The sequence below is a fragment of the Thamnophis sirtalis genome, unplaced genomic scaffold (genome assembly GCF_051295495.1).
Source record: "Thamnophis sirtalis isolate CommonGarterSnake01/CBP01778 unplaced genomic scaffold, rThaSir2_p1.2 scaffold_7, whole genome shotgun sequence".
Taxonomy (NCBI): Eukaryota; Metazoa; Chordata; class Lepidosauria; order Squamata; family Natricidae; genus Thamnophis; species Thamnophis sirtalis.
Window position 1 is genome coordinate 41,511,484 of NW_028261387.1, and position 20,630 is coordinate 41,532,113.

A 20,630-nucleotide genomic window follows, 5' to 3' on the forward strand; every position below is an offset into this window, starting at 1 on the left:
ACAGTGTTGGTTGGGCAGTCTGATATTATGCTCCATCAGGAGTAACAGGAGCAATAGAAAAGGTGGAAAGAAACTCCACAAAACCAAAGTGAAGCATATTCTGCTGAATACTTGGTAAATCTAGAAGAAAGACAAAAGTAGCATACATGTGATGTTAATCACTTTGTTTTAATATTTTTATTTGTGTATTCAACTTAGGAAAATATGGGAATCAATAAGATTTTCTTGATAACCCTTATATAAGATAGATAGATAGATAGATAACCTTGATGTATTCTTTGATTAAAAAGAAAACACATACAATATTCAAAGATATCTCCATTAGCCAACAGAAAAGAAATACAAGGAAATCCCTGCCTTATCTCTATATAGTTAATTCAGATGTCACAAAAATGTGCAAGCTTTTATATCTTTAAACCTTTTAAGAGATAAGGGAGAGGGAATAAAACAACCTAAATTGATCCTGAAGTCATGAAAATTGTATAACTCTAATGATAAGATATGGTGAAAGACTCAGAAATTCAAATGATGCTATATAGGTGCTTGTTGTGACTCAGCAGCAGCTTGCTGTGAGTTGCGTCGGGATGCAGGAATAATGAGCAGCTGTTGCTCGTTAGGGTCGTCTTCTGCAGATAAAAGATGGATGGTGCCATGCTTTAGTTGCAGAAGTCAACGTTTGTGGTTCGTCGTTCGTCGTGTGTGGTTCATCGTTTCGAGATTCAAAGAGGCACTTGGATAAGTGATTTGCTTTTTGTAAACCTGGTTTGCTGTAAGAGCTTTTTGTTTTTGCTTTTGCTGTGTAACTTTTTGCCAGAGACTTTATCTATGTTTATTTTTTGGCTCGCAGCCAGCTTGAGCCAGGACTGATAAAGATATTTCCTTTGAAGTTCTGTCTGACTGTCATTTGTGAACGAGCGAAGAGGGGGGTCAGAACAGTTTGACTTCTGCCCAACAAACCTCCATTTAATGAATTATGGAGCAATTACTTGCTGAAAATAGGCAACTGGCCCAACAGATAGCGGTATTGGCGGACCAAATTGCTCAGCTGCAGAGAGCTGCAAACCCCCCCCCCCCAGCCAAGGAAGAAGTGCCCAGTAGCCATGCCTGATAAATTTGATGGAAGTCAGGCCATGTTTGCCACGTTTCTGGGACAATGCCAGCTGTTCCTGAGTTTGAGAGCAGAGGACTTTCCCACCGACCGGACGAAGGTGGGATTTATTATCAGTTTGCACAGCTGCCCGTTGGGCTACCCCCTTGTTAACTCAGCCGAGCCCTTTGTTAGATGACTTCCAGGGTTTTTGTGAAGACTTTAAATGGATGTTTGAGGATCCCATTAAGGGGGAAACATCAACGAGACGTCTGAAGTCACTGCAGCAGGGGAGTGGTTCATTACAAGACTATGTCAGTGAATTCAGGCTGCGCAGCCAGGATTCAACGTGTAATGAACCAGCTCTGATGGACACTTTCCAGGATGGATTGTCAGATGCCCTGCAAGACGAACTGGCAAGGGTGGACAGGCCACCGACGTTCGATGCGTTGGTCCACTTGTGCCTCCGGATAGACGCCCGGCTGCAGAGGCGAAGGCCTCAGTGTGCATTCCAGGAGACCACCAGCATGCCGGTTCATCAAGAGACTGCAGTGGACTGGGAGGAGCCCATGGAGTTGGGTGCTGTCCGACCTCGAGTGTCACGTACAGAGATGGACAGATGACGTGCTGAGGGATTGTGCTTCTACTATGGGGATCTTGGACACCTGGCAGGGAGTTGCCCCAAAAAGAATAGAAGGGTTGCACGGACTGCGGCAGTCCCTCAGCAATGAACTATCGTGTCTGACAACCGGCACGTTTGTGCGGCCGTGATACCCCGTTCGCACAAGGTAGCGTGCATTCGGGGTGTGTGGAATCCCAGGGCAGATGCCCTGCCTAGTAAAGAACTCTGACCCTGCGAACTCGCTTCCACCTCGGACTGTTCTACCCATTGCATCCTGCGCTGCCGTTTGTCATCCCGTGAGCATACAGTCTCTGATACGGGATGCGCAGCTGGGTGACAACTGGGTGGAGCGACAAAAGGCGGAAGTAGGACCGGCTTCCCCATGGACTTTGGAAGGGGATCTTTTGAAGTATCGGGGCCAGCTCTATGTTCCTGCAGGGCACATCCGTAGACGGGTGCTCTCGCAGGTTCATGGCGCTTCTGCATCGAGACATTAGGGGTTTTTCCGGACATTGTGCCTGGCCTCCTGCCAATTTTGGTGGCCCCATTTGAGCCAGGACTGATAAAGATATTTCCTTTGAAGTTCTGTCTGACTATCATTTGTGAACGAACGAAGAGGGGGGTCAGAACAGGTGCTGAAATAGTTTTATCCAGAACTTCCCTAAGGCTGCTGAGAGGAAGGGGGAAAAAACCACGATTGATACCCACATTTTGAAAATGTAAAATTCAGACATTATTTTAACATCCTTTCACACTTAGACACACTATGCAGATTCCTCAACTAGTGGAAAACAACATTACAGAAAAATTAATCATTTCTTAGACAATGTTAAATCAATAAATACTTCTGATAGCTTTATTCATCATAAAATCTATCGAATCCCATTTTTAAGCAATAGAAATGAAAGGTTATGGGAATGCCTCGTGAGAACAATTTCAGCTATTTTAATGTTGTTGGAAAAAGACGTTTTCTAAATAATTTTTGCACATTATATCTCACTTCATGCACTTCTTTCTGTCCCATTATTTTCTCTTTTAAAAGATAAAATCCCCAATAATCTCTCTTTATAGAAAGTTATTCCAGTTGCTAATGTTTTTTTCAGATTGCCCATTCCCACTGGCTGTTGTACCTGCTTATTTTTCACATCAGTCACATTCTCTTACCCATATTTTTTGGACTCTAATCAACCTGCATGATGAATACTTGAAATGTTTAAATGATTTCTAAAACTTCTGGGTAGCCTAATAAAGGTATTGCCTCTAAGGAATTTTTCTTTCATGAAAAAGACAATACTGTTATTTTTTAACGGAGTGTTTGGAAGACACTGAAACTTATTAAGTAACAAGTTCCTATTCAGAAGAAGCATGATCCTGCACAAAGTACATTGGCTTTATATTATTTGAAAGACAATTCTCTCCCACAACCAGGTAATCTTACCTAATTTGACCTTGAATGACTTCTGTTATACAGTAGAGTTGAATTGAGCTTGACTCCTAGTGTCTTTATTCATGCAAAGTTTCTTGGGAGTATTAAATAAATGATTTGCTATTGAATTTTCCCAGCAGGCTATTTTGACATCTCAATTTAATCCCAACCCTGGAATTCCCCATTGTTTCTGTATCCAAGGATTAGCCAGGGCTAACCTTGTTGAGTTTCTGAGGTCAGTTAACTACTCAGGCATCTTTGTGTAGCACAACAGTTTAAATTATAGATTGTGTATTTATTTTATTTAAAACATATTAATAGATTCATGCTTTGACTTTCTATTATAGAAGTACTAAAGGTAGCTTTCAGCAATAAAACAAATAGCTAACATAATGTTAAAAGCAATAAAATCAAAACCAAAATTAGTTAATATAGTTCTGTCATTTTTCTATCTAGACAGCTATCTGTGCTTTCGCAAATTAAGTAAATAGTGATATTTTCATTTCCAAAATAATCATTTTCTTGCTCTTCCTCCCAGTATGGCTTTGGGAGATCCCCAGTCCAAATTCAACATCAGTTCTGTACTCATCAAGACCCAGGTTTTATGCATGAATGGTTTTTTTTTCTAACTTTGCCTATGAATATGATGCATACATTGTTTGAATGTCATATTTTTCTCTCTTTTTCTGAATGCTAACTAATATGTGTGAAAAAAAAGTTTTTGGAAACAATAAAAAAGTGATCTTTTTAATGATTCAGTTGGTCAAATAAAAATATTTAAGTTTTTGGTGGCTGTTGCATGTTATTACACTGTATACAACTATTGTTTTGTACACTCAAATTCACTCCAGGTAAAATTCCTGAATTCAATGCATGAGTGACTTGATTGGCAGGGAATGAAAGTTGTTGTTGTTTTCACAAAGCATTTTTTCCACTCCTTAAGTGAAACATAGATGTGGCAGCTTTAGCCTATTCATTCATCGTATAATGATCTGAAAGGTATACTTTGCTGTTTTAATATGCATAAACAAGGATGGCAGGTTTGCTCACATTGCTTAATTATCATCCTGCTCTTTCATGCTGCCGAGGACTGAAAGGACAACTATTCTAGCAGCCATGCCCTGTTGTTACTAGGGTGGCACGTCACTCAGCAGAAATAATAATGTTAGGATGGTCTGAGGCTTTGAACAAATCTTTAGCTGCAACATCTGCCATCTCAATCCTCCACCACTTTTGTTCCTTGTGTCTTCCTTCTGTTGGCATTGATTAAAAAGGAGGAAGCCGACAGGGGGCTAAAATTCTGTTTGACATTGTTCTTAGGTTCTTTTTCTTTTCATTTTGGCATGAAAATTTAAGCAATTCAAATAATCAAGAGTCTTGTGGTATCGTACAAATAAGACAAGAAGTTATTATGGAATAAGCTTTCATTGAGTAGGGTCCACTTCATCTATGCGTAAGCAGCTTAGAAATCTTTTAATCTCTTAGCTGCTGTTCTGCCTCTTCCTTCCAGGGAATGTTTATCTAATTGCTCAAATTCTTTCATTATCTAGTCTAAATGCTGCAGTATAAATGGATCACAATTCTTTGCATCTTCCACTCCAGTTATAATGAATCCTTTGCTGTTCACTTCTGCTATTTCAGTTATATTTTGGCTATAAAAGTAAATACAATTAAATTTATCCTAATTCTTACAGCCAGTAAAATCAGTATCCTTTCAGAAACTCAAACCTCTGTAGGAAATATTGTCAACATTAATTTTGAAAACTCTTATCAATTTCAGTTGCTGTTTTAGGGAGTGCTGACCATGCCCATAAACTTTGTATTATTAAACTGCATAGAAAATGAGGCTGAACTATTAATGCATAAGGAAATATATTAGAAAGTAATATGTTAGTATTGAGACTCCGGAGAAGGAAATAAAAATTATTTAGTTTTTACAGTTAATAGTTGCATAGTTGAGATGTAATTTATTTGAATTCTCTAATACTGTGCAAGGCATTATTTATCTTTTTTTCAGAGGCAACAGAATTGTCATCAGATACTGAGAAGCAATTTTAGGAATTAGAAAGACATCATGAAGATAGTAGGTAGAATCAGTACTGAAAAGACTTGACTTTAATTATTAGAATGCCTATGGAGAAAGTCCTGGTTTTTTAAAAAGATTATCAGATCTTGCTCATGCTTTTTAGTCTACTGTTTTCTCTGAAGGAAACAAAAGCAAGTTATTATTTCTTCAAAAAACAGTTCAAGCTCAACAGTTGAGCTACTGTGGGATGTTGATGATGACAATATACATCAAGTTAGTGCTCTTAATAATTACATAGATTTTCTCTAAAATGATTTGTCTATAACTGATCCTTTAGGCCTTCTAATGTATGTCTGATGATGCTGTAATTCAGTCCATCCACCTAGCTGCTGGTTGTCCTCTTTTTCTCTTTCCTTCCACCTTTCTAGCCTTCTAGCCTTCTCAATAATTGATTTATTTCTATGATCCATTTGTTTGTTTTCTTGTCTATCCATGGCCTTTTCAGGAGTCTTCACATAGAAGTCAAAAGCAGCAATGTTTTTTCTATCCTTCTTCAAACTCAAATATAACAGGAAAACAATTCTAAAGAAATCTGAAACATTTCTTCAAGTCCTTCATGGCTACTCTACTAAGTGTTTGTTTATGACATATTTCTGAAATTATGACTATTCATTCAGTGACTGTTCAGAATTACTGCAGTGCTGAATGAATGGTACTTTCACCTAATTCAAAGTTTTAGCTGTATAGTGCCCCAAGAATCATCTGTTCAAAATTTGGATGCTTGGCATCCCATCTGTATTTACAACTGCAGGGAACTTCAATTCCCCCTATCCAGCTTTCTGCCCCCAATTCTGTGTTTTTGGCACACTGCGATCCAAGGCCCTACTGTCTGTGCTCTAGTACCCTCAGCTTGAGCTTCACTGACTTCTTGCTCCAAGTATGCTGGCCTGGTCCTTCAAGAGGCCTTCATTTCAAGTAGCAAGTGGCACTTTCCTCACAAGATTTCAGGAAGAAGGTCTTGTACGGCAACAGCTGCCTCAAGAAGACAGCATAGATCAACTGGGTTGGTGGATTACAGACCAGCAAAGTGCAGGTCAGAAGGGTGCTTGGGACTGCTGCTCTGCACTGTGGTACTATGTTTGGATCAGTGATGGGCTTCTAATTTTTTTACTACCAGTTTGCTTGTTCATGCATGCACAAGCAATGCTTCTACACATGTGCAGAACCGGGTGGGTGGGTGGAGCCTCCCACCGCCGCTACTACTGGTTCGTCTGACCTGGACTGAACTGGGAGCAACCCATCTCTGGTTTGGGTGGCTGCGTCTTCATACTACAGTGCTGGGCTACAGTGGCTGTAGTTTTCTGGGGTGCCCCAAGTTTGTGCCATAGTGCTGGGCTAAGGTGGCTCGGCTTTGCACTGTAGCTCAGGTATTTCTTGCAGTGCTAGAACCACAATACACCAAGATCTAGACACTTAGCTTGTACTAATGAGAGTTAGAGCATCCCAAGGTCACATGATTGCCGTTTGTGACTTTCTTGAAGGGCCAATCCAGTGGTGGGACTTGAATAACTTAACAACTGGTTAAGTTGAATAGGTGTGGCTGGTTGGTCATATGACTGGGTGGGTGATGTCACTCATCACACCCAGCCCTGCCTCCCATCCACTCGCCTCAAAGGCAGAAGTAGGATTCAGGCAGTTGGGGCGAATCCCATCACTGGCTGTCCTCATCCCTACCCATTTTTAGGCCATTATCTGAGGATAATGGGGCATTTTCAGGCCATTTTCTGGGCTGTTTTCCAGCCTCTTTTGGGGCCATTTTCATTTTGGCCTAAAATGGGCCAAAAAAACAGCCCAGAAAAAAACCAAAAAACAAACGGGCAGGGCCAGCCAGTGGTGGGATTTGCCAGTTTGCCGAACTGTGCAGAATATTAACTACTGGTTCACTTGAACCAGTGCGAACCAGCAGCAGCCCACTTCTGGGCCAATCTAAACGTGATAGTGGCAACTTAATAAATCAAATGTCAATTACATAGAAAGGGACACGGGGATACACTTTTAAAAGCAAAAGGAACTTGTGCAGGCAGAAAATATGTTACAATTTATACATTCAAAAATAATAAAAACATTGTATCAGTGAATAAAAAATAACCACTTTCATCACATATATCTTAAAATCTCTTTCTCTAGAAATATTTATGTAATCCAGATGTCTGTTTTCAGAGCTCAGTTGAGAGGAAAAGGCCCTAAGAGAAAGTTTTCAAAGCAGGAAGTCATTGAGCTGAGAAGAATTCTACAATTCTTAGTCACCCCACTAGATACTCAACTCCCTTTTGACATAATAGTGGCAGAACAAGCAAATGCGGACATAAATTTCATTGGGAGGGGATTAAGTCTCTCCATTTAAGCTATTGAAAATGAAAACTTGAAAAGGATATTTTAGCAAACAGTGTAACATGTTTAATGCTCATTGTTCATAAACTATGTGCACTGCTAACTTTCTGGAAGCTAGGAAAGGAAATCAGTCACCTTCCAGATGTTCTTGGACTAGAATTGATATCGATCTTCTTAATTTTGTTGGCTGGAACTGATGAGCTGAAGCTCAACATCTGGATCACATGGACCCTTTCTCTCCCTCTTCCCCTTCAAACTCAGAAAGCTGAAATTATTAACTCTCAGTTGATTCTGCGATAATGAAATACTGTGAAATGCTATGAAATAAAGCACTGGAGATACTATTCCCATGTTACAGCCATTATTATTTCACAGAAGATTTCTGTGTTCCTCTAGTTAGGAGAAAGTCCTTTTGGATATTCTTCAGTATAGTATACATTTATTACTACTGACATTATTGCTCTTTTTCTTAGTGTTTGTTCTGGATAGTTGCAGAATCTTCTTGCTTTGTACTACAATATCTAGTTCTTTCATGATGTTATCAGTGAGTAATGCAAGAAGGAGTTTCATTTATTGGGCATCTTGTTGAAGAACCCGATACTGAACTACTGTCATTATCATTTCAACTTTTTTTGTATTTTATATAATGATAGTCAATATAAATATATTTATGTATCTGTACATCTGTCTTTGATCATTATGCTTGAAAATGAAAGGACTTACAAATAAATATTTTCTCTCTTTTTTCATAGAAGAAAATTATTCAGTGACCCTTCTAGATATTCATAAGAACTGATATAATGTACAATTATTTAGGTCTTTAGAAGATATTACAAGACTACAGTATACTTCTATACTATGTATAGTATACTACTCTATGTAATAAACAAGAAAACTTGAACATTGGGCACTATCTAATAAAATGAAATTAAATGGTGAAAAGAGTAAGGTTCTACATGTAGGCAACAAAAACAAAATGCACAGGTACAGTATAGGTGGTACCTTGCTCAATAGTAGTAACTGTGGGAGGGATCTTGGAGTCCTAGTGGACAACCATTTAAATATGAGCCAGCAGTATGCAGCAGCTGCCAAAAAAGCCAACACAGTTCTAGGCTGTATAAACAGAGGGACAGAATCGAGATCACGTGAAGTGTTTATACCACTTTATAATGCCTTGGTAAGGCCACACTTGGAATACTGCATTCAGTTTTGGTCGCCACGATGTAGAAAAGATGTGGAGACTCTATACAGAGTGCAAAGAAGAGCAACAAAGATGATTAGGGGACTGGAGACTAAAACATGTGAAGAACGGTTGCAGGAACTGGGTATGTCTAATTTAATAGAAAGAAGGACTAGGGGAGACATGATAGCAGTGTTCCAATATCTCAGGGGTTGCCACAAAGAAGAGGGAGTCAAACTATTCTCCAAGGCACCTGAGAGTAGAACAAGAAGCAATGGGTGGAAACTAATCAAGGAGAGAAGCAACTTAGAACTGAGGAGAAATATCCTGACAGTTAGAACAATTAATCAGTGGAACAGCTTGCCTCCAGAAGTTGTGAATGCCCCAACACTGGAAGTCTTTAAGAAGATGTTGGATAGCCATTTGTCTGAAACGGTATATGGTTTCCTGCCTAGGCAGGGGGTTGGACTAGAAGACCTCCAAGGTCCCTTCCAACTCTGCTATTGTATTTTATTGTAAATATTTGAATGAATGATGTCAGAAATGCAAGTTAGTCTTCTTTTATGTAAACAATCTACAATAGCAAATAATGAAGTATAATATAGTCTTTTGTCTATTACTAACTTATTACAAATAAAAGATTTCATGCTGTCCTTCAGCAATATTAACATAATAACAACAACAATAATAACAAAGTATCAATAGTAATTAGGTGCTTTGGGTGCAACCCCAAAACAACTGGAGCACCACTTGAACACCACTGGCATTGATAAATTTACCATCAGCCAATTGCAAAAGGCAGTTCACTCAGAACAGCTTACATCCTACGACAATATCTCTAACACCATCAAGCATCAACATTTGCCTACTCCAGGTCCTTGGAAAGGACTTGATAGATGAATAAAAACGCCAAATCCAGTTTGAACATCTGGCTGACTATGTGATAAAACACAGTAACACATTTCGACAATTTTATCCAAAGGTCAAGAATAAAAGCAAGAATGTATGTTGGACTAAACTAAGTGAGGAAAATCTACATTAACTGAATCAACCTAAAAACACATTTTTGTTTCTCAACTGATTTTTATAAGGCTAGATTTGGATTAAATGATAGTATACAAAATTCATCTAGAATAAAAGACAGTATATGAATCAGTGTATGGATATAGTAGAAATAGAGATGGGTGGCAACACAGAAAATTATGAAGGTGTATAGTGAATGGTGTTGGTGTAAATTAGACTCAGTGTTTACATTTTGCCTTTTATTTTTTACATACTATTCTTACTCTTTTTCTGGCTTTATGAAGTGTTACTTATTATGAAAGGGAATAGTATGATTGCTAAGCATATCTCTATGTATAAATAAAAACAAATGGTGATTACCTCTGAAGAGAATATTCACAATGCCACTATATTACATTCATGAAAAAGGACTAGGATGTTGATGGATAAGATAGGATAGGATACTTTTATTTGGCCAAGGGTGATTAGACACACAAGGAATTTGTCTCTGATGCAGATGCTCTCAATATACATGCAAAGCAACAGAGTTCTAATAATCATAATAATACCAATAAAAGGGAGTAGTAAAGAAAATAAGAATATTATATCCATACATCATGGGTAAATATATAGACATCAGATAGTACTGTGAGAGTTAGATGCTCAACGAAGGGGGAAAAAAACCTGTCCCTGTGACTAGTTGTTTTGGCATGCAATGCCCTATAGCAGTGTCCTGAGGAGAGGAGTTGGAACAGTTTATATCCAGAATGTGAGGGGTTTGTAGATATTTTCTTAGCCCTTCTTCTGACCTGCGCAATATACAGGACTTCCATGGAAGACTGGTTGGTTGCAATTGTTCTTTCCGCAGTCCTAACTGTCTGTTGGAGTCTGTACCTGTTCTGTACAGAGGCCGAGGTGGCGCAGTGGTTAAATGCAGCACTGCAGGCTACTTCAGCTGACTGCAGTTCTGCAGTTCGGCTGTTCAAATCTCACCGGCTCAGGGTTGACTCAGCCTTCCATCCTTCCGAGGTGGGTAAAATGAGAACCCGGATTGTTGTTGGGGGCAATATGCTGACTCTGTAAACCGCTTAGAGAGGGCTGAAAGCCCTATGAAGTGGTATATAAGTCTAACTGCTATTGCTATTGCTATTGTTTGGTGGCTGTTGGGTACCAAACCAGGGAGTTATAGAAGTACAAATAACAGACTCTGTAATTCCTCTGTAAAACAGTATCACCAGCTCCTGAGGCAGTCTGAACATCCTGAGTTGATGTAGGAAACACATTCTTTGGTGTTTTTTTTAATGATGGTTCTAACGTTGGGTGTCCATTTCAAATCATGGAAGATTATAGAATGTAAAAACTTGAAGGACATTATGTAAATTTATTCATGAGTAATCTCAATAAATTTTCCTTCTCCACCTGCAGTCTGTAAGATACTGTGTTGCAAGCATTTTTTGGCCTTCACATAATACAAACTTCAAATAATAGAACCCAGTAGCAGGAAAAGGCATTTATTTCTATTCTGTACTAAGATTATACAGTATCACCCAGATCTTCGTATGGGAGGGGCAATCTCCACCCAGCTGCAAACAAATGCAATTAATTAGCTTTATGTGTATTCAGAAGAAATTCCCCAGAAATGAGTCATTAGGTTTTTAAAGGGTGTCCAGAGATATGTCAAGTAGACATTGCGTGTAAATCAATGACACACCTTGGGTTAGGGAACACACGCTGTAGCCTGCAGGTCTGTTCCCTCTAAGACACAGCACAATAGAATGGCTGGTTGATGGACATTCCCAAAGAGTCTCCTATGAATAAATACACATACTCTTGGAACATCAGGAAGAGAGTTTCTATTTATTTTTTCTGTGTAAAACAAAGAGAATTTGGGGAGGGGCTGTTTCAGCTTCTTGAAACAAGGACTTGGGCTTAACAGGGGGTGGGAAGACACTGTTCTACCTGTTCTATGCAGGCAAACTATCCTTTCTTTGATTTGATTATTCCATTGATTTATTAAATTACAAAGGCATTTGACCTATTTTCTGCTTTTTTTTGTACAAAAAAAAATGCAGGTAATATGTTTTCTTATATCACTATGTGTAAAACACATCTCGGATGCCTTTCCTACATAAACAAGTTCAGTCCTGTTTAGAGACAGGGGAGACTTTAGCAGAGTTTAGTTTTATTTTTAAAACAATTTAGACTTGGTATTATCAGGAATCTCAACTTAAAACACACTCTAAACCAGGGGTAGTCAACCTTTTTATACCTACTGCCCACTTTTGTATCTCTGTTAGTAGTAAAAATTTCTAACCGCCCACCGGTTCCACAGTAATGGTGATTTATAAAGTAGGGAAGTAACTTTACTTTATAAAATTTATAAAGCAGAGTTATAGCAAACCCCTACCGGCCACCATGAAAACTGGAACGCCCACTAGTGGGCGGTAGGCACCAGGTTGACTACCACTGCTCTAAACCAATGTCTTTAGCACTAGTTTAAAGCTGGCTTGTTTCACAGCTAAAGCTAAAGGATTATGCTGATCGTAACCTAACAGTTATTTTCTTCTACTTAACTAGGAAGACATGAATAGACTTTTTTTTTTGCTTACAGTGCAATTAGGTCTGTGATACTTGGGCTGCAAAACTCCAGATGACAGCAAAAAGTTTTTTAACCCCCTTAATGCTTGGCTGTCATCAAGGAATTCACTGAAGACTGGACACCCAGGTAGCTTTATGTGTGCTGGGCTTTGCTAGACTCCAACCTTCTGACAAAATAATTCAGAAAAGTCAGTCCATCCAACAGTTCTTTTAGGTTTCACTGTCTTCCTAGTGAATCCCAAAGACTGAGTGCTAAAAGTAGAATTTTTAACTCCAATTAAATTGCTTTTAATACACATGTAACTATTAACCATGAATAGAAATAATACACCCTCCTGAGAATTCCCTCATATTTAGGTGTCCCAAAGCTACAATGGTTAATTTTCTGCTCTCTGTCTTGATGCCATCATACTTCTAAATTTTGCACATATCTGATCAAATATTACTATCCAAAAATTTAGCACAAACAAAAATAGTTGTTTATAACAAATAGTGGAATGAGACATCTTGTCAATAGATATGATGTAACATGACACATGTATTTTCTTCATGTAAAGAAAAGTAGAATTATGGTTATCAGTTTGTTCATATCAAAGGATTCAAATAGCTTTCCAAAGTGCAGGGCAATTGGAAAAATGTGTGCCTCTTTTTTGTGGGTCATGAATGATGAAATTTGTTTTACCTCTTTTCTTATCATTTGTGTAAGCAATTGGTTTTGGAGCATCTCATTTTACTTTCCTGGGAGAAGCAGAAAATGTTAAAGGCAGGTTACTATCCTTTTTACCTTTCAACTTAAATCTCAGATGACTACCAATTATTAAGAATCATAATATTAAAAAGAAGCAACAGAAATGCAATTCTCTCATTTAGTTAGTTCATCATGGAAAAGGTTGAAAAATAAATGATGGACATTTGCAAGCAGATGGTTCTCCTAACATTAGAATTGAAACCTAAGGGAACTTGTGTCTCAGAAGTAAAGATGAATCTTATCCCCAAAGAACGGTTCCACCACAAAACCGCGATGCCCTTATCCGCGCCGACATAAGTGCGGAGGCAAATCCGCGGCGTCCGAAGCGCTAATAAAAAAACGACCCTACCGCCGCGACAACAGCGCGGTGACAGAAGGGCGTTCTACATGCTTCGTTCTTTGCCTCCAAAGGTAGCCCTCCTCCTCCAGCTGACAGCGGCAGCGGGCACGGGGCAAAGCAGGCTGCCCAGCAGCAGCAGCCCGCGGGAAGGGTCCAGCACAGCCGCGGGGGGCATCAGGAAGCGGAGGAGGACGCGGCAGCGGCGGCGGCTGAGGCTCTCCCGGGCCGGCGAAGCGGGCTTGCCCGGCGGAGGCAGGCTGCCCTCTTCTTCCTCAACAACATCTCCTTGGACGGGTGGCCTCCGCCGCCGGCGCCTCCCCCGGAGGAAGAGGCAGGGCGGGCGGCGGCTGAGGCTCTCCCGGGGCCGGCGAAGCGGGCTTGCCCGGTGGCGGCGGCCGCCCATCCAAGGAGATGTTGTTGAGGAAGAAGAGGGCGGCCTGCCTCTGCCGGGCAAGCCCGCTTCGCCGGCCCCGGGAGAGCCTCAGCCGCTGCTGCTGCTGTGTCCTCCTCCGCCGCCAGCGTCGGCGGCCCTGCTCGGGCCCCCCGCGGGCTTCCTGCTGCCCTCCGCGGCTGAGCTGGACCCTTCCCGCGGGCTGCTGCTGCTGGGCAGCCCGCTTTGTCCCGTGCCTGCTGCCGCTGTCAGCTGGAGGAGGAGGGCTACCTTTGGAGGCAAAGAACGAAGCATGTAGAACGCCCTTCTGTCACCGCGCTGTTGTCCCCGCGGTGATGACGCGCGATGATGACGTCGCGACTTTAGTGACGCAATTTAATCTCCGCTATTTTGCGTAGCGCGGTTTTGTCGTGCCACGCAAAGAACAGGTAACGTGTAAAGGCAATCTATGTGGAATGGGTAGTAAGGAATTCATGCTTCATGCTAAAATGCTAGCTTAATAAAAAATAACCTTAGGGGAAAAAGATAAAAGATACATGGAAAAGACTGACCTTAATTTCTTTTCATAATGCTTTTCATACTATGGTGAACAGCTCCTCCATTAGACACTGCAGGTTCAGTAAGTTTTAGAATTGAAGCCTCTTGATGTCTTTATCCTTAAGAGTTTTATTTCTCTAAGAACTCTGTCCACTTCCTCAGAATCCTAGTTAAACTATTCCCAGATATCACCTCATGATTTTACCCTCAGCATCTCTCACTAATGTTATCTATAAAGTGCCCTGCTAATAGCTCACACAATTCTTCTGACTCCTCTTTCCCTAAAAGAATAAAAGTCATTGTAAAAAGGATAGCTGGAAGACACTTGCCTCCAGGAGTTGTGAATGCCCCAACACTGGAAGTCTTTAAGAAGATGTTGGATAGCTATTTGTCTGAAATGGTATAGGGTTTCCTGCCTAGGCAGGGGGTTGGACTAGAAGATTTCCAAAGTCCTTCCAACTTTGCTATTGTATTGTATTTCTTTTCAGCTGCACTAAGGCTAAAAATGTAATTCTATTTTGCTGCTATTATCATGAAAGTGTTGATCCAAGCTTGAGGTGGCCCCCATGTCTAGATGGATTTTCTTCTCATCTTTTGCCAGTATTGGTCTAGGCAACTCCTCTTGGACAGCTCCTTAAATAACAAGGAGGCCCCAACATTGGCACAGAAGGAGAGCTGTTGTAAGTTTTTTTTTAATCAGATGCAAGACTTTGTATGGTTATTATTTTATGCAAAACATTGATTTTCAGATTGTTAAAGCATGTACGTATATGCATATAGATGAATACATCTGTGTAGTCATATCTTTTTCCCAAAGGACTTGAAAAAATGTAGCTTTGTTTAGGATCTCCAATAAAAAATATTCACATCCCTGCAAAACTACAGTCTTCAGTTTTGTTCTTGGAAAGTCTGTTAAAAATTATTTAAAAGCAATTTGAGTCTATTCAACATACTGTATAACTGAATTAGTAATAGTCAAGCAACATAGCCAACTTCATTAAATGTCTTATTTAATTCTTTAAGCTGCTTTTCTTACTTTTTTTGTCACAGCTATTCAGGAAATGTAACCTGCAGGTAGTTATGTGAAATAAACTATGTTATTTGCATGAATCCTTAGAAGTACAATGAAGTACAATGAATCAGGAACTGCTGAACCTGCTTGTGTACTTTGTAAAGAAAACAATAATTTTATAATATATTTTGTTTCACTATAAGAAGCCTGCAGGATCAAGCCAAGGACAATCCACCAACCTATTTCCAAAAATAAACAGTTGATGCCTGGTAGGCCCAAATGAAGAATAGGAAGATAAGATATCCTTTTGTTTCCTAGAATTCAAAGGATTTTTTAAACTTCTGAATATAGATTAAACTATGAAGCTTAATGTGATTATGAAGGCAATATATTCTAAACCTCAAATTCCTTACCTCTTTGATGGCAGACATCTTGATGTTCTCATAGTAATGTAGTGGTGCATTGGGAGAGTTCATGTCATAACCAAATCCAGCCACAGCTACTTCATCACAATTATGGAGCACCATGGTAATTGCTACACTTCCCAGAGTAGGAATATTCTGTGGAGGAAAGGGGAATGAAGCAAAACACAAACAATTAAGATTTTGTTTTCTTAAGTGCCAATCTGTGAACAGATCCCAAGTGGGAAATGTGGTGAGACTACTACATCTAGAGATAATATTTTGAGGAACCAGTCTAAAGCTCTATTCCAACACAGTGCTAAAGTGAATTACGTACCAGAATATGAAGTTAAGATTTCATGGTGATCGACAATAGAATAGGAATGCAATGCAGAATGCAGAGAAAGAAAGAGGAAAAGGAAAGACATCAAATGTAATGGCTATAGAAAAAAAGTGATAATACATAATTTATGTATATGTTTGTTTTGTTTTTCCCTTTTATACATATTTTTGTGTCTTGTCTAGTTCTGTTCTACTTTTGTATTACTTTTTCTTTTTTTCTTTTTCTTTCTTTTGGAGTTTGTTTTTTAACCTTTTGAATAAAATAAAATTAGAAAATGAAGAAAAAAAGTGAGGTATCAGTGAATAGTTCCATAATTATCCAAGTCAAAGTTCAAAAATCACATTTCTGATGAGTGCTGACTGGTTTACAACAATTTTGGAGCAACTGAGAACAGTCAGACGAGAAAAGCAGGATTTCTAAATTAGGCATTCTGTAGTAAATGATCATTTTATGTATTTTAAAGAAGAATGAATTATACATATTCAAGGATGTGAACATATATTCAAAGCTTAACTAACTGTGGTACTATAATGTGAAATGATAATTTACTGGTATAGATAGTCCTTGACTTATGACCACAATTGAGCCTAAAATTTATGTTGTTAAGTGAGTTTTGTCCCCTTTTACAACCTTTCTAGACACAGTTATTAAGTGAATCATTGCACTTGTTAAGATAGTAGCACAGTTGTTAAGTGAAACTGACTTTCCCATTGACTTTGCTTGTCAGAAGGCTGCAAAAGCTATTCATGTGACCCTCGGACACAGCAACCGTCATAAATATGAAGAAGTTGCTAAGTAGCTGAATTTTGATCACATGATCATGGGGATGCTGCAATGGTTGTAAGTGTGAAAATGGTCATGTCATTTTTATCAGTTCCGTTGTAACTGTCAGTGGTCACTAAATGAAATGTTATAAATTGAGGACTACCTGCACTTCTTTCTGACTAGTAACACAACCTTAACCAACCTGGGAATCTGCCAAATCAATGGAGGTTAATTCTAAAATTTCTTGACAATGGCCATGGTGGCTGGAATGTTCTGAGACTGGAATTTGTATGTGTGAAAGGCACTATAGGTATTAAGAGCATTATCAGATTTAGGATAATTTTTCTTCTCAGCAGAGATAGAAAAGTTCTATCTTTTGCTTGACTCCTTTCCTACTGCCTAGCTGGCTGAGACTGTAGTGCTACCAGCTGCATTAGGGAGTTATTCCTTGCAGGATCACCTTATAATGCTGCTGTTCACAAATCACAAAAAAAACTTTAGCAGAGAGTATACATAAGTTAGCCAAGCTACATGGAAGCATCTAGTTGATTTTAGCTAATCACAAAACCTAAGGAGTGCATAACCTGATTACTATTAGGATGAGGAACTAACAGGAAACATTAGGGCTGTAGGTTAATCTGGGAAGTACAAACAACATAGCAGAAGGAGATTATGACATACAACTTTTTTGCCGTTCAGAAAAATACACAGATGTTTTCATTCCATGAAATCACATGGAGTCAAGCTTAACTCCAAGAAGATTTTATGCATGCATGCACCCATACTTACTTTTAACCCCCGTTCCTCATGTTACCTATTAGGAGTTAATCTTGTCTAAGATTAAGCAGATAGGGTTCATTAAGGAAAAGATCAGTTGTTTCAGAACAGTGAAAATTCCAGGCACTGGATCCTAACACTGGGTGGACAATTCTAGACCTCAGTTAAACAAATTTATCTTCTTGTGTCTTCAAAAGGCACAGGATTGCCACTCCTTCATTGCCTTGCCAGTTTTATAAGCTACTGAAGTCATTTCTATGTCATTATCTCAGGAGATATCATTATAATTAAAATACATTTTTGAAGAGACATTTCTCATATCTACTTTGTTTATAAATTTTAGTTGTTTTTATTTCACATGGGAGATAGGATAATAGTAGTTGTTCAAGAAAATATTAATGGCAAGCAATTTCTTCAATGGAGTACTTCTTTTTGAGTTTTCAAGTAAACTCATTGTAATTTGCCTTGTTAAAATTAACCAACTAAATCTGGCTAACAGCAAAAGGTTATCATAAACACTTTCCTGAAAATTAATTTCAGTCCCTATCTCATATCTCAAACACTTTATGGTTACTATAAATATAATCATGGAACAGAATGTAAACTATCAGCCTCACCACCCCCACAGACATATACTGGTAGATACACTACTTATATAATAAAACAGGTTTTATAAGTGGTCCTTGTCACTTATGATGTTCAGTCTCCTTCCAGAGATACCTTTCTCAGTAATCACCCATTTAAAAATAAATAGTGAATTTATAACACACTATCCAGCAATCATTTTTCTTTTTCAAATAACTTTGCAGATATTAATTCAGGGATCTGATCTGTAAAATTTGTCACTAAAATAATTTAAAGACAGTATAGCAATTATTTCCAAATATTTTCAATGCTGACTTTCTGTTTGTAAAATTTGAAACACTATTAATGTCCCATTAAAATAAATTAAGGTATTATACTATATTTATACTATTTTTGGCACTGCTATGGAGAGGCAGTACCGTATTTGAACGTTCCCGCTGGGTAGATCTTTCCTGCAAGGACTAGTGTATTAAAATTAGTCTCAGCCCATCAATATACCATTAGCACAGTTCTTTTAATATATTTGAAAGAAAACCAAATATGTTTCTTCTTATTCCTCAGATGTTTAGCAATCAGTAACTCTAATAGGGTAGCAGAGTTTTTCAACTATCATATTAAGTTAAGGAGCAATTATTTGGTTTTTAGTCTGAATAGCTAGGTTGAGTGTCACAATATATGTTATATACAGTATCCTTTTCAACCAAATTGTTTCTTTAAGGGTACAGAATAGAGGAAGGATTGCCTGGTACCCTATTTTCTATTTTACCCTATTATGTAAATAAGAGGGTTAAAACTGAAACAGCCAAAGTCCACTTCTCTTCAGGCTGGCTATGCTAATTATTCATAGTATTGTTTCCAGTGACTCAGGAAATTCTGTCTCTTTGGACATATAACTAATGAAACAGAGTGTATAAATTGTTGCCTCTTGTTCATACCTGCGTTTGCCCCATTTTGCCAGTTAACCGTTTTTAGTATTTCATAATGTTTAAAAATTTAACTTATTGTTTCTTAAATGTATTTTTTGATATCTGAACCTATGTCTATGCTTGCTTTGATCTTGATGTAGGAAATGACTGGGAGTATATTGGATACAAATTAAAATAGAATTATCCATAGTAATTTTCCAACAATGTTTACTGCAATAACAATATATAGCACTCCAAGTGCAAAATGGATTCTCATCAGTGATCTCAGGTGTCAAAGAGCATTTTAAGAGCTTTAACATTTCAGGCTGATATGATGGGTACATTATTTGCAAAATGTCAACTTCATGTGATGCAGAAATCTTTCCAGCTGCTGTATGAGAAAAATTGTAATGATCTCTGACAAGTTATTAGAAATTATTATTACATTATCTAAGGTAATCTGTTGGATCAAGATCTAATGAAGTCCAAAGGTTCCTAATGAAGGTATTTCTCTGGGTTCATGTTGTTAAATTTCAAGCATGGTATTCAATGCATAGGATGGAAACTATAGTGGTTAGAATAAATAGGTTGTAGGTGGCCCTGGACAACTGCTGAACAGGAGTTAAGGTCATAAGGCCAGGCAAAATAGTTCAAGCTGATATTAGAGCAGTGCTCATTGTTAAAGAAAGAGTATTTTAATGAGAATAGAAGAGAAGAGCAATGTCTCTTAGAAAAATCCTCCTGTTTAATAATACTGTGTTTCCCCGAAAATAAGACAGGGTCTTATTTTCTTTTGACCCTTGAAATATGACCCTGGCCTCATTATCGGGGCGGGTTATTATTTTCTGAGGCATGTGAGAAGCAAGGCGCGCCTCTTACCTTTCCAGCTCCGTCGCGTTCCTTGCCATTGTGTCCAGGGAAGCTGCTGGTGAAAAAAAACCCTTCTCGTGAGTTCAAACTTCTTGAACTTGTGAGAAAGGTTTTTTTTTACCAGGAGCTTCCCTGGACATAACAGTGAGGAAGGTGACAGAGCTGGAAAGGTAAGTTGCGTGCCTCACGGCCCAACACCTCCCATTCTGCCCCAATGGTAAAGGCAGCCTGCCTGGTTTCCTTCCCTGCCATCCCTTTAGCGAGGGGTGGCAGGTTGGGGGGGGAAAGCGAGACGCATGTCCTAACGCTACCGGAGCTCTGCTGCATTCCTTGCCCTTTCAGCCTTGTAAAAAAAACCTTGCAAGATGAACTCATTAGGTATTTTTTACCAGGGGCTTCCCTGGACACAATAGCGAGGAATGTGATGGAGCTGTCAGTCTTTGGTAGCGCTAGGACACGTGTCTTGCTTCTCCCCTCTCTGCTACCCCTCGCGAAAGGGATGTCATGGAAGGGAACCAGGCAGGCAGCCGTTACCATTGGGGGGGTGGGGGTGGGAGGTGTTCTTTTTGCATGGAAGGGAATGGGGTGCGAGGCGCATTGCTGGCCTGCCACCTCCCACCCACC

The 20,630-nt window shown here is 39.1% G+C and overlaps 1 protein-coding gene across 3 annotated transcripts in view; it reads right to left on the reverse strand.

Annotated features, from left to right (window-relative positions):
* ST3GAL3 (ST3 beta-galactoside alpha-2,3-sialyltransferase 3) overlaps positions 1–20,630 on the reverse strand; it is a 252,211-nt gene that overhangs the window by 14,763 nt on the left and 216,818 nt on the right. For all 3 annotated transcript variants that reach the window (XR_015697283.1, XM_087719814.1, XM_087719813.1), the window contains one exon: positions 15,774–15,920. Coding sequence is in view for 2 of the 3 variants with exons in the window: in XM_087719814.1 (XP_087575940.1) it covers positions 15,774–15,920 (147 nt within the window). In the remaining variant the exon portion in view is untranslated. The remainder of the gene's footprint in view (positions 1–15,773; positions 15,921–20,630) is intronic.